Raw genomic sequence first — 13,961 nt, 5'->3', positions numbered from 1 at the left:
GCCGAGTTTGCAGGTTTTCCCACTTCCAAAGCACGTCGAGGTCTGTAATTGTTTATCATAGGTACACTTCAACTGTGAAAGACGGAATCGAAAATAATAATCTTGAAAATCACATTGTATGATTTTTAAATAATTAATTTGCATTTTATTGCATGAAATAAGCATTTGATACATCAGACAAACATAATTTAATATTTGGAACAGAAACCTTTGTTTGCAATTTCAGAGATCTGACCTTTCCTGTAGTTCTTTACCAGGTTTGCACAGACTGCAGCAGGGATTTTGGCCCACTCCTCCATACAGATCTTCTCCAGATCCTTCAGGTTTTGGGGCTGTCGCTGGGCAACACAGACTTTCAGCTCCCTCCAAAGATTTTCTCTTGGGTTCAGCTCTGTAGACTGGCGAGGCCACTCCAGGACCTTGAGATGCTTCTTACGGAGCCACTCCTGAGTTGCCCTGGCTGTGTGTTTCGGGTCGTTGTCATGCTGGAAGACCCAGCCACGCCCCATCGAAAATGCTCTTGTTGAGGGAAGGAGGTTGTTGGCCAAGATCTCGTGATACATGCCCCCATCCATCCTCCCCTCAATACGGTGCAGTCGTCCTATCCCCTTTGCAGAAAGGCATCCCCAAATAATGATGTTTCCACCTCCATTGTTCAGGGTTGGGATGGTGTTCTTGGGGTTGTACTCATCGTTCTTCTTCCTCCAAACACGGCGAGTGGAGTTGAAACCAAAAAGCTCTATTTTGGTCTCATCAGACCTCATGACCTTCTCCCATTCCTCCTCTGGATCATCCAGATGGTCATTGGCAAACTTCAGACAGGCCTGGACATGCGCTGGCTTGAGCAGAGGGACCTTGCGTGCGCTGCAGGACTTTAATCCATGACGGCGTAGTGTGTAACTGATGGTTTATTTTGATGCTGTGGTCCAGCTCTCTTCAGGTCATTGACCAGGTCCTGCCCTGTAGTTCTGGGCTGATCCCTCACCGTTCTCATGATCATTGAGGCTCCACGAGGTGAGATCTTGCATGGAGCCCCAGACCGAGGGAGATTGACTGTTATCTTGAACTTTCATTTTCTAATAATTGCGCCAACAGTTGTTGCCTTCTCACCAAGCTGCTTGCCTATTGTCCTGTCGCCCATCCCAGCCTTGTGCAAGTCTACAATTTTGTCCCTGATGTCCATCGACAGCTCTCTGGTCTAGCCCATTGTGGAGAGGTTGGAGTCTGATTGATTGAATGTGGACAGCTGTCTTTTATGCAGATAACGAGTTCAAACAGTTGCAGTTAATACAGGAAATGAGTGGAGAATGGGAGGGCTTCTTAAAGACAAAACGAACAGGTCTGTGAGAGCCGGAATTCTTACTGGTTGGTTGGTGATCAAATACTTATTTCATGCAATAAAATGCAAATTAATTATTTTAAAATCATACAATGTGATTTTCAGGATTTTTGTTTTAGATTCCGTCTTTCACAGTTGAAGTGTACCGATGATAAAAATTACAGACCTCTACGTGCTTTGTAAGTGGGAAAACCTGTAAAATCGGCAGTGTATCAAATACTTGTTCTCCCCACTGGATACATACATATATATATATATATATATATATATATATATATATATATATATATATATATATATATATATATATATATATTAGATATACACACACACACACACACACACACACACACACACACACACACACACACACACACACACACACACACACACACACACACACACACACACACACACACTGTATGATTTATGCAATATATCAACACAAAGGTGCAAACATTGACAATAATACATGCATAGGTACAATAATACAACAAGGATGATGTAGATGTGATTATGAAAATGCGTATGTTGACATGTTTACGTGTCCTGTATTTACATACAGAAACGATGCACAAATTGCATGCATAAATGAATGACGTGAAAACATCAAACAGCGTTGGTATACATAGGTGGAGGATATTCAAACAAATATGATAGATGTGCAAACATGGATGATGTACAAACATGGATGATGTACAAACATGGATGATGTACAAACATGGATGATGTACAAACATGAATGATGTACATACACAGATAGCATCTTTCAAATGCCGATTTTCGTCAACGAGCTTCTTTTCCTTCTGTGAAGCGCGCTCAATGATGGTTCGATGCTTTTGCTCGAACTCTTCAAAAAGCTTGTTTCGCATCACCGCCATTTCCTCCTCATGCACACTCAGTGCATGTTCCAGCTCGTGCATCTTGTGCTTTAAATCAAAGCACTCCCCTGCATATCACCAGAAAAACAGCAAACATGATGAAGATGATCAAACCAAAAGTTTTTCTTCATTATCATTCGCATCGACAAACCACAATGCAAGCAATATATTTTGTGGTTTGTTTAAATCCATGTGTGTTGTCAGCTGTGAGATGACAGAGCCACATCCATGTTCTTTGAATGACAAGCGCAAATGAGAGCAGAAAGAGACGGGAGAAGCATGGTAAAAAGAGGTTGCTTTCCAACTCCTGTTTACTTCGCAATCAGGATGATCCATGGTGGAATGTAACAGTTTTCTCAATGTACGATATATTATGTGATTTAATTGATAACATACAAGCGACAAATCTGTGATAATATTGTTCCAGCCCTGCGAAATCGTCGCTCCCCCGAGGCAATGGCACACAACATAAAGCGGACCCGAGTCAGTTATTACTTCCGCCACTAAAGATGGACGGAGGTTATTGTTTCACCTCTGCTTGTTTGTTTGTTTGTGAACAAAATATCTCAAAAAGTTGTGGACGGATTTGGACAAAGTTTTGTGGAGCTTGGTTATGTGACAAGGATGAAATGATTCGATTTTGGTGAAGATCCGAATCGGGATCTGGATCTGAGAATTTTTCAAGTGATTCTTCACCATTGGGAGATAGGGCCAAAAACGATGTATGGCAGGACATGTCAATAAGTTTTGGATGGATTTAAACAAAATTTTGTGGAGCTTGGATATGTGACAAGGAAGAATTGATTTGATTTTGGTGAAGATTCGAATCAGGATCCGGATTCGAGAATATTTTTCAGTGATTCTTCACCATTGAGTAATCGGGCTAAAACGACATATAGCACGGTATTTCAAAAAGTTATGAACGGATTCGGACAAAACTTGGTGGGTGACTTGGTTCGGTGATGAGAACGAGCCGATTAAATTTTAGTTCAGGTCCGAATCCAGATCCGGTCGATCAGTGGGATACAAAATGTAAACTAATTAGCCTGGCAGAGGTATGCGCTCCATTGAGTGTCCTTCTAGTTTCATTAGTATTCGTTTGAGATCAGCTGTTAGGGCTTATTATATGCCATTGAGCAGTGTCTGCAGATAAGTGAGTGAGTGATGTGTCAGTCTGTAAATACTTGTCACAATCGCTTGAACAAAACACACAGTTTTGATGAAACTTGGTCACAAGGTTCATATCTGATGCCTAACAACGGTGTCTTGATCGGCTCAAAATCTAAGCTTATTATGGGGGTCCATGGGGAGAGAAAGAAACATTGAACCCCCTAAAATGGGTATTTGCAATCGTCTCCGAAACGACATACACAATTGAGCTGAAACTTCATCACAATCTTCATCACCCAAGATGTACAAAAGTGTATCGGCCGCATCAAAATCTGCGATCATTGAAGGGTCTACGGTGGGCGGGGGGGGGGAGAGTCTTCCCCCTCCTTCCTAAAATAAGTATTTTATCTCTTTTCCGAAACTATACACACAATTTCATTGAAACTTGCCCACAACCTTCATCGCCCGTGATGTACCAAAGTTTGTTCACAGCATTAAAAAAAAAAAAATCAGGGTCGAAAAAGGTCTGCGGGGGGGGGGAGGGGTTGAAGTGAGTGACTGTGTTTCCAAATCCAGGTGACCTTCAGGACGCGCTGTCCTATTTTTGTGAATGTCACCAGTTTGTCATGTCTTTTCCTCTGTTGGTTCAGCGGAGGCCACACGTAGCGAAGCCAGAAAATTGTACCCCACTAATTGGCGATTGGCTGTTTGCCGGTGCGACCTTTGCAACTCCACTCGGCTGCACCTGATCAGGTAAGTTAACGCGAGTATGCATCGACGGCATGAGACCACCCCCCCACCGCCCCCCCCCCCCCAAGTCCTTTGGTGTGCCCGTGCACAAGTAAGGTTTCCACGGAAAGTCGTGAAACCCTGTCAGGATTGGCGGTTCCATTCGGTGCTCATGGTTGATCAGCAATCTACTGGAGCATGGACTTATCTCTGCTCGCTGGTCTCATCACCGGGAGTTCGGGAGATTGGCATTGGCCTGGCTGCTGCCACACCATGGATGGAACTGATAAATTACAACAATGTTATTTTTCTGCAAATTACAGAAAAAAACTAGAGGGGGAGCACTCGATAGAGTGCAAAACCTCCACCGCCAACACTGCTGGGTCACTTAAGTGAACCTGATATCCTATTCATTGTAGTTCAAAACGGATCAGACTCGACTGTACCACGATTGAATAAATGAAACTAGATCGACGCGCATGTAGAAATGCCAAAAAAAAAAAATCGAAATTTTTTTGAAAAAAAGGTGCAAAATTTTGTTGTTTTTTTCTCTCACAAATTATTAATTTTTTTTATTGGAAATCACTTAAAACATGTAGAAATGCAAAAACAAAAATTCAAATTTTTATCAAAATGGCCGCCATAGCGGCCATATTGGAATTTAGACCGAGTCCAAAATCTTATGGCATGATCCTTGGACAATACCAAATCCCCCCACCAAGTTTCGTCGAAATCCGTCCAGGAGTTTTTCCGTAATACTGTTCACAAACAAACAAACAAACAAACAGACAGGGGTGAAAACAGTAACCTCCGTCCATCTTTGATGGCGGAGGTTAAATATGATCATACATTTTCACATTTGCCATATATTGATGGACCACAATTTGTAAAAAAAAAAAAAAAAAAGTAACATTCTCACACTGTGCAGAAATTTCCTGAGGTGCGAGTAACCTTCATCGCTGAGCAATACTCGGCCGTGAACATCAAATGCTGCACAAGATTATATTTGCATTGCCCTGGAGGAGGCAACACATTTCTGGGCTGATCCTCACAGATCTCACATTTCACCCCTGAAAAATGAGGGAATCCAATACATTGAGGCTGATTGGTTATGACTCACCAAGAGGCTTCCGTGTAAAGCCTGTATCTCACTGGGCTGCGACAGTTCGCGACGAGTTGGAGACACAAAATTGCGATAAAATAGCAATAATTTTCACTTGGAATCACACTGAATTTATTTTTGCGTATGTCTCACGAATATCTCACATTTGCGTATGCCTCACGTCATTGGGAACAAATTGCGATATAATTACGAAACTCTCAGGGGTCCCAGGACAGATTATCATTTTTTTCTCCAATCAGTCACAATTGAGTTTCATCGGTCGCCAATCCCTCACAAAGTGGTCTCACATTTGTCGCACCTTCTGACTCATGGAAACTAAATTGAGAAGGGTTCGAGACAAACGCGACGACTCTGCGACTTTTTTGAGAGAAAATTTGTCGCACGAATTTTTTGAACATGTTCAAAAGTCAAGCGACATCAGAGCAACGTCCTGCGACTCACGCGAGGAAATTGAGAACCACCGCGAACGTTTCGAGGCATTTTGGAGAATCCCGTTCGCATTTTGTCGCGAGCTGTTCCAGCCCAGTGAGATACAGGCTTAAGGGCTGTTCTTCTCCCACCACAGACAGGTGGATATCCAAGCAGTTCTTTCCCCATAGATTTCTCAGTAACTTGTTCCTCACAAGCCCAAACAGGCTGCACCTGTTCTGCTTGTAACCGAACCTTGTCACCCTCACCTAATGCAAGGAAACTGCTCATCTCTACTCTTCCCCCCACCCCACCTCAAATCCCCCACTGGAGAATCTCCTCCCTGTGTTCGTCCAATCATGTTATTCTGTCCAGTCTGTTAAATTGGCACCAATCACCATCTCGTTATTCCCTATTTGTATTCATGATCTTTTCTATTCCCACTGACTCTATTGTCCTGCTCTCCTTTCCTTCTTCGTATTGTTCGTTTTGAGTTGAGTTAACTAGCTGGTGAAAGGCAGTCATCAGCCATCGCTGGCCTTGCGCAGTGAGCTGTTTCAGCAAATTCCATTTTCCATCAATGTGAAGTATTGGGCTTACCTCCACCAAGTGGTCTGTTGTCTATCTCACCATAATCACAAGCTGCAATGTGGGTCAAGTTTCAGCAGGGCATGCAAGCATTAGAGCACCCAATACACTTCTGGAGACAGTTCAGGAGGCACCACTCCTTGCATGGTAAGCGGCAGCCAGTAGGGGTGGTCTAAATTAGCAGCATTTGCTGCAATCTACCAACAGGCTGTTTCCTTCTCTACTTGGTGAAGGGCCATTGCATTGAAAAATGTGGGGACAGGAATACTCCACAATAAAGGGGAGGGACTTGTAATACTCTCTCCCACCTGGAGTGGTACTCCATGATACGTATTCACATTCATAATTTGCATTCCCCCCTCCCCTTCCTCAAAGACCACCGGCAAATATAAAAACACCCCGATGCACTAATTATGGTCATATTGATCCAATGCAGCAAGTCTGGATGAAATGAATTGGCCCAGAACTCTCGGAGGAGGAGCGCAACAAACAAACAAATATGCACACACACACAAACAAACAACGATCCATGAATTATAGTGAGGATGGACATAGTGTACGGGTCTGGTGGAAACAGCGCCACCTTTGGTGGTAGCCGATATAATCTATCATCTTCATTATACAATGGGCCTTCTTAAAATTACGACATGGAGAATGATGTGCTGTGATCAGTAAAATTTCTTTCAAAATGACAAAAATCATAATGTGCATTTCCAACAATGTGCCGCAGCACAATTCCCACCTCAGGTGGGCTGAGGAGGGTTCAACAGCCTGGAGGGAAACACTGCCCGCTCGTATTTACAAGATCCGGATGCAGGGCAGGACAGGACAGGACAGGACGGTGAAAGAACAAACTTAAATTGTTTTGAGACTGCTTGTTTTGTCCACACCATTCGAGCATCACATCCATCTCAGTGGAACCCACCTTGCTGTTTATGCTCCATCTTTTGGTGTTCCACATCACACTCGGCATTCTGAGTTTTCTCAGCCTTCATGTTTTTGTTTTGAAGGATCAACTTGGACTTGAGGTTTTGACACAACCTCTCACTCTGTTGTAGTTTTTGTTCCAAACGCATGATATCCATATTAAGATCCATAACCTGCACCAGCACGTATCATAAGCATCAAAAACATGGAAACAAAATTGTCTTAATTTCCATAAAATGCAGATGGCGTCTGCACAGATGATTTTCACATCTTCGAGCAATAAGTACAGCTTCTAACTTTCAATTAATTAGGATGAAACCACAATGGTGAATCTGTTCCCACGGGTTCAGGAAAAAAACAGAAAGGTAGACTGAAAAAAAAAATTAAATATATATGTACCAAAAAAATTGTGTACTCGACATATGAAAAGAAAAGCTCTCTCTGTATACTCTACACATTATAATATAAACTCTTTCTGTCGACTGTACATATTATCATATAAAGCTCTGGCACTGATTGACTGACTGACTAATATTAAAGATTGCGACCTTCTGGGTGACGTAGAAAGCTGAAATTTTCATGGCGATGGACATCGAAGCCAGTACAGCAGAAAAAAAAAATTGTAGAATTGTCAAACAACATTCATAAATCCATCCAAATCCCTCGAGACCATACTCTGTACAGAGTGTTGGTGCTGCCAAAGCAGTCTCCTGTGATATTAGGCACAATCCCAGATGGATCACCACTCCAACACAGGATACTCAAATGGCTCAAACATCCCAGCAAGCAGGTACTCATTTGGCCAACGTTGAAAGGATAACAGGCTGAGTCAACCCCACCTGGTGTTAATTCATTTGCTGAGCATGATTTGAACTCAGGACCCTTGGATCCCAAGCCCAACACCCTCATCATGAAGCAAATACCAAGCATATTCATATCTGAAAATAAAAATAAATGAAAAGAAAAGAATGAAAGGAAAAAAAATGAAAAATCAAATTCAGGTGAGCAACCCATGACAATGGGGAAACGTGGTTCGTATTCTCACACATTGTGTATATACACACAGATATGTATACATATATAGATATATGCACATAAATTTTTTAAGAAGAAGGCACTTCGAGCCAAAAGTAAAAATCTCAATCGACTCCACTAATTTGAGGAAAAATGCGAGAGCAGGCCCATTCTCAGGCAAAGTTTCACCGGCTTCATCACACATAATATATCTATTTTGTGCCTGATGTTGATTGTGTCTGATGAAGCTGGTGAAACGTTGCCTGAGACCGGGTCTGCTCTCGCATTTTTGCTTTGATACGCAAAGTCAAACTACTCGTTATATACTTTTGGTTCGAAGACCCTTCTTCTTTAAAAATGTGTAATCCCAACCGCCCCAATCTTATTCTCTCTCTCTCTCTCTCTCTCTCTCTCTCTCTCTCTCTCTCTCTCTCTCTCTCTCTCTCTCTCTCTCTCTCTCTCTCTCTCTCTCTCTCTCTCTCTCTCTCTCTCTCTCTCTCTCTCTCTCTCTCTCTCTCTCTCTCTCTCTCTCTCTCTCTCTCTCTCTCTCTCTCTCTCTCTCTCTCTCTCTCTCTCTCTCTCTCTCTCTCTCTCTCTCTCTCTCTCTCTCTCTCTCTCTCTCTCTCTCTCTCTCTCTCTCTCTCTCTCTCTCTCTCCCTCTCCCTCTCTCTCTGTCTCTGTCTCTGTCTCTGTCTCTCTCTCTCTCTCTCTCTCTCTCTCTCTCTCTCTCTCTCTCTCTCTCAACATAAATATATATATATATATATATATATATATATATATATATATATATATATATATATATATTATATACACAAGTCTGGAGACGGCGATGGTTCACGAGCAATGTCCACGGTTCTCATTTTTTATTTTTGACCTTCGAGGGGACGCCACGGGCAAACTGGCGGGAATTGGGAAAAACGTAAATGATGAAAGTTGTCGTACTTGGAGAGCACTACTTGCATACCAACTTTCATTCAAAACAGTTGAAAACCGAAGGAGCTCGATGCCCAATTTATTGATTATTTTGGCATTTTCTAAGTTCGTGACCTTGTGACCTTGACCTTGGGACGAAAATGAAAAATCGAGCTCCGTGGGCGATGCAAGTGCCATTGGGATAATCAAATAATGAAACCCCTGCCAGATTCGACAAACACCCTCGGAGAAGATGTAACTTGAAATCGGCTACACCCTAAAAACACGTTTTTTGGGCGTGGCTCCACCCATAATGGGAACACCACGCCCATTCTTAAGAAAACACAACGAGATCATGATATAAACCTCCCATCCAAATTTTATCAGGATCGGATCAAAACCCACGGAGCTATGCTTGGGACAGAGAGACAAACGCCCATAACGAATACTGTGGTCACTTACTGACTCGTGAACCAATATATAGAAATATATATAGAGATATATATATATATATATATATATATATATATATATATATATATATATATATATATATATATATATATATATATATATATATATATATATATATATATATATATATATATATATATATATATATATATATATATATATATATATATATATATATATATATATAGATATATGTATATATATGTATAAATATAGATGTATATGTATGTATATATAGATGTATATAAATATAGATGTATATGTATGTATACATACATATACATATATATATGTATATGTATGTATATATATATATATTATATATATATACACTTACAGACATATATATACATACATCCAAACACACACACACACATCTATACATGTAAATAAAATCGATCATTCAACAAATGTCTCCCAGTGTATCTGGGGATGGTTACACAGGCAGAATGATCTCGCAAGGACAAATGAATGAACCAGTGGTATAGGAGAACAGATTGGGGTTGCACTTGATTGATGAGGAGCGACACTGTTCCCTTCCGAACAAAATTATTCGGATGTAATTTTTGCATCTTCTTCATCAACCTCCATTAATCAAAAATGATCTCCTTCATACAAAATGGAGCATTGTCACAAGTATGTAACCTTCGTACCCTTGAAACTTTCTCCAATGAAGCGTTTTTTGAGCTGACCATCAAGTTTGTTGCAATTTATTTAGGGTTAGAGCAAATCAATGGTGAGTTAACTCGTGGGCATGATCTTAATCTCAATATGTGGCACAAATAACAATTCTTCATACCTGCATTTTGTGATCCAATCTGATATCCAGGATGTGTCGTGTGGATTCGTTTACCCTCTGTCGAAGGTTCGTAATCCACTCAAACTCGGAATCCCCGAGGGGGTTTATATATGACGGACCTGCAATAAAAACAACAAACACCAAACAGAATAATTTATTCGCCTTCATCCGAAACATGTGGATTGACAGATATGTATTTCCTCACTTTTAATGGACAATGATAATTGAACGTTTATTTTCAAAGATGAACCAAAACTCGTGTGACACATGTGATCCCCAGGAAGGACAAATCACAGCACATCCGTTTGAAGCCAGTTTCGTCTTCGCATTCTGTTTAGTAATTCAGAATCTATCATTTTCATGTGGATAGATGTGTTGCGACTGTGAGTGAGAATAAGTTTATGTTCTTTCTTTTCATCACATTCTCAACTCAAACGATTTCTCACAACACAGACACACGGCACCGAAAACAAATTCCCACGTCCTTCTCTTCAGTGTTCAACCGCAAGCAAAGCTTCACCATTGAGAGGGGGGCGACGGCAAGTTTAAACTCCTTCCCAGCCCCAGACAGAACCTCCACAAAGGCCCCACATTGACCAATTGAATTGCGTTGCCGGACAGAAAGCAGAGACCCAGCCAATCAACACCAGGGGGTTGGCGACATCCCTCACCAGCTCGGACCAATGGTGAACCAAGAAGCCGTAAAACAAGGGTGGGGAAGGGGAATCAAAAGAAGAGATGCAGCAGATTTGAAAGCAGATTGGAGGAAATTGTAGCGAGATTTCAGATTTGCCCCTTTGCTCGCTTTCTTTCAACTTTCCTTTCCAACTTTCTTCTTCTTCACTTCATGATATTCCATATTTTTCTTGTCCTCAACATATTCTCATACTCTCTCTCCTTTTTACACCTCACTCACAGACGTACACACAGAGTCCGGCATGCCTTCACCTCAGCCCAGCTGTCATCACGCCACCACAGAGCTGCCCACCTCGCCTCAGCCCGAAAACATCGAGCGTCTCCACACGACCAGGGTGCTAGCGGAGCGGAGGGAGGAGTCTGTGAGTGAGTGAGCTGGAGGCGAACCCGAACCGCTGAGTATTGGGGTGACCATAGCTTCATTCAAGTTGTGGAGGTGATTTGGGGAGAACATAGTAGACCCCTCACTCCCTCTTTCTTACGACTATTTCTCATCCCGCTTCCCACAGTTTCTCTCATTTATTCCGGTGCCTGGATCCATTTCAATAGAAGTGCTCGGTAATTGTTTAAAGGATCCGATGGCAGGTATATTGCGTAGGGGGCAAGAGGAATGCATCCCTACTTGTACATTTTTAATATTGCTTGCATTACCTTTCCTGATTATTCCTGCCATTTTTCAGTTTGAATTCCCCAACCGCCATTTCCTCCGCCAATTTCCTGCTTGTGTAATAAGTTGATGAAAGAGGACATCGTGTCTCGACTTATCCTGCTTGGGTTTCATCTCAGATCAGGCTTCAGAGACAACTGGCCCAAGTGATTCATTGGTCTGATCGACGATAGGGTGCGGCACGCAACGCTGGTTCACGAGGTCAATTGAAATTCCGAAAGCAGCTGCCAGCACGGTTCCTCCTTTGCCTCATTCATCGGATAGGTACGGGAAAACGACCCTGGATGCGAAGATCCAATCAGAGATGAGTGTTGCAGATGGTGTCCGTGGTATTTTGATGGACATGCCGGCCATCCGTCATTATCCGGGCCACGTCTGTGAGATTTGCTTCCTGAATGTTCAGAACTTTGTTTGGGGAAAAGTTTCCTTCTGAAACAGGATTTCTGAATCATCTGAACTTGCATTCAAACTTTTGTTGAACTCAATTCATCTCAATTTGACTCTCACGAAATATTTAAAGAAAAAAAAATCTTTAACGTAATATTAAAAGCCTATTTGATTCACATCTTCATCGAAAATATACAACTTTGGAAATGACGCGTGAATGGTAAATGAGGGCTTTTGCGCATGTGCTGTGTGTGTTTTCAGTAAATCAGTTTTTCTCGCCGGGCACTTTTATCCCACCATTGCTGGAGTGTGAAGTGTGAATTCAAATAATCTTTTAAATATAATTTCAGCATTTAAACAGAAGTGGGAATTTTGAAATGGTGAACCAAGATTGTTGTGTTCCTGAATTCAAATTGGGCTCACGGAAATTTTGGAACAAAAAATATCCAAAGAAGAAAAGTGTGGGTTCGGACCATTTGCTTTCGGACAAACTCGCATCGGCCGTGATAAACAATTAACATGCGCGTGCGCGCGCGCACACACACACACACACACACACACACACACACACACACACACACACACACACACACACACACACACTAACTTTTTGCAAACGATGCTAAAGCTTGTATAATTTATATTATGGCCCCGGAAACAAACAAGCAGTGTAATGTGACGGATCCCCTGGTCCAGGTCAGGGGGGGCTTCTCGGACCAGCTTCCCGACCCATTACGGAAAGTCGATAAGACGCAGATAACTCTGGGGCACGGCGGACGCCATCTAAGATGATTAGTTCAGGTAGTGTCCTCGTGTGAAATTCCTGCATAACCTTACCTGCAAATTAATCCCCCCAGAGAGGGAACCATAATGTCAAATCCCCACTCTGATCCATCAAGAACGGCCGAGCAACACCATAAGTGGGACATTGGTTAATGACTAACCGTAGTGAAATGGGGTATTACTTCAATCCACTATTTACACACTGGTGTCTAACCAAAAGAGAAAAGACAACTGGGCAGTTTGTCAAGTTTATAAAAGCAAAACACATTTCCAGACTTATTTACAGAGCAAAAACAGAGAGAGACAGAAAGATCTTACCCTTAAGCATACAAGCCAATCAATTCAAGCTATTATGTCAATCAACATTATATGATTTTCTGCATGTAGGTGCCTGTCACTCTGAGGAAACGAGATAAGAAAGAGAAAGAGACACAAACACATGAAAAGGCGGGGCTTGTTGAGGACGTTTCGCTCACCCGACGAAAGCCCATGGGTTTACGTTGGTCCCAACTTGAAAGGGGGAGGGGGAGGAAGAAGAGGGGGGTGATGATGTGGTGCACCATGTGAATGGAAGCACTTGGGAATGTTCATGGTGGGACAGTGGAAATCATGAATGCAAATCAGTCACCCATCCCTGAATGGGTCGAGAATGTAATTGCTGAGTCCTCTCGTGCATTCCTCGTGAACGAATGAGAAATGTGGAGAGAAAGCGAAAAGGAGTGAGTCAGTGTGTCCAGGGAAAACTCCACGGCTTGTCAGCTCGAGCAACGTGGCACCAGTGGCTTGCCATCTCATGGCTTGCTTTTGCAACGGCTTGGTCTCGAGGGGTCAACTTACCTTTCAAATGTTTCCTGGATGCATACCAGCCCCGGAACTCTCCAGCCTTATCAAGCCCCTATTATAGAAGAGGCATGGTCCGAGGGTCTGGCAGCTGTTTGTGCAGCTTCCTGAATGGTGCGCTCTCGTTGCCATGCAGTACTCATTGGTAAAGACCATGCTCCTGGAACAGGGTCGAGGCCAACTTTGCCCATATGCGGTCCTTTGTTCTGATGCTTCTTGCCATTGAGGAGGTTCGCATTTAAATCAATTGACAATTAGTTTTTTTAATATAAATTGGGTGT

The 13,961-nt window shown here is 42.3% G+C and overlaps 2 protein-coding genes across 4 annotated transcripts in view; one reads left to right on the top strand and one right to left on the bottom strand.

The window, feature by feature from the left end:
* Window positions 1-13,961, top strand: part of LOC147015219 (uncharacterized) — a 189,349-nt gene that overhangs the window by 116,678 nt on the left and 58,710 nt on the right. The window lies entirely within an intron of this gene.
* The window catches only part of LOC147015221 (uncharacterized), a 45,802-nt gene that overhangs the window by 28,465 nt on the left and 3,376 nt on the right, over window positions 1-13,961 (bottom strand). For both annotated transcript variants that reach the window (XM_085849778.1, XM_085849779.1), the window contains exons 3-5: window positions 10,308-10,426; window positions 7,104-7,278; window positions 2,095-2,288 (exon numbers count right to left, since the gene is read on the bottom strand). In XM_085849778.1, coding sequence (XP_085705904.1) covers window positions 2,095-2,288; window positions 7,104-7,278; window positions 10,308-10,426 — 488 coding nt within the window. The remainder of the gene's footprint in view (window positions 1-2,094; window positions 2,289-7,103; window positions 7,279-10,307; window positions 10,427-13,961) is intronic.

This window comes from Eptatretus burgeri, chromosome 12, assembly GCF_056783735.1.
Source record: "Eptatretus burgeri isolate ZD-2024b chromosome 12, Ebu_testis_v1, whole genome shotgun sequence".
NCBI lineage: Eukaryota > Metazoa > Chordata > Myxini > Myxiniformes > Myxinidae > Eptatretus > Eptatretus burgeri.
Note: the sequence above shows the minus strand (reverse complement) of the source record. Positions and strands in the feature narration are given on the sequence as shown.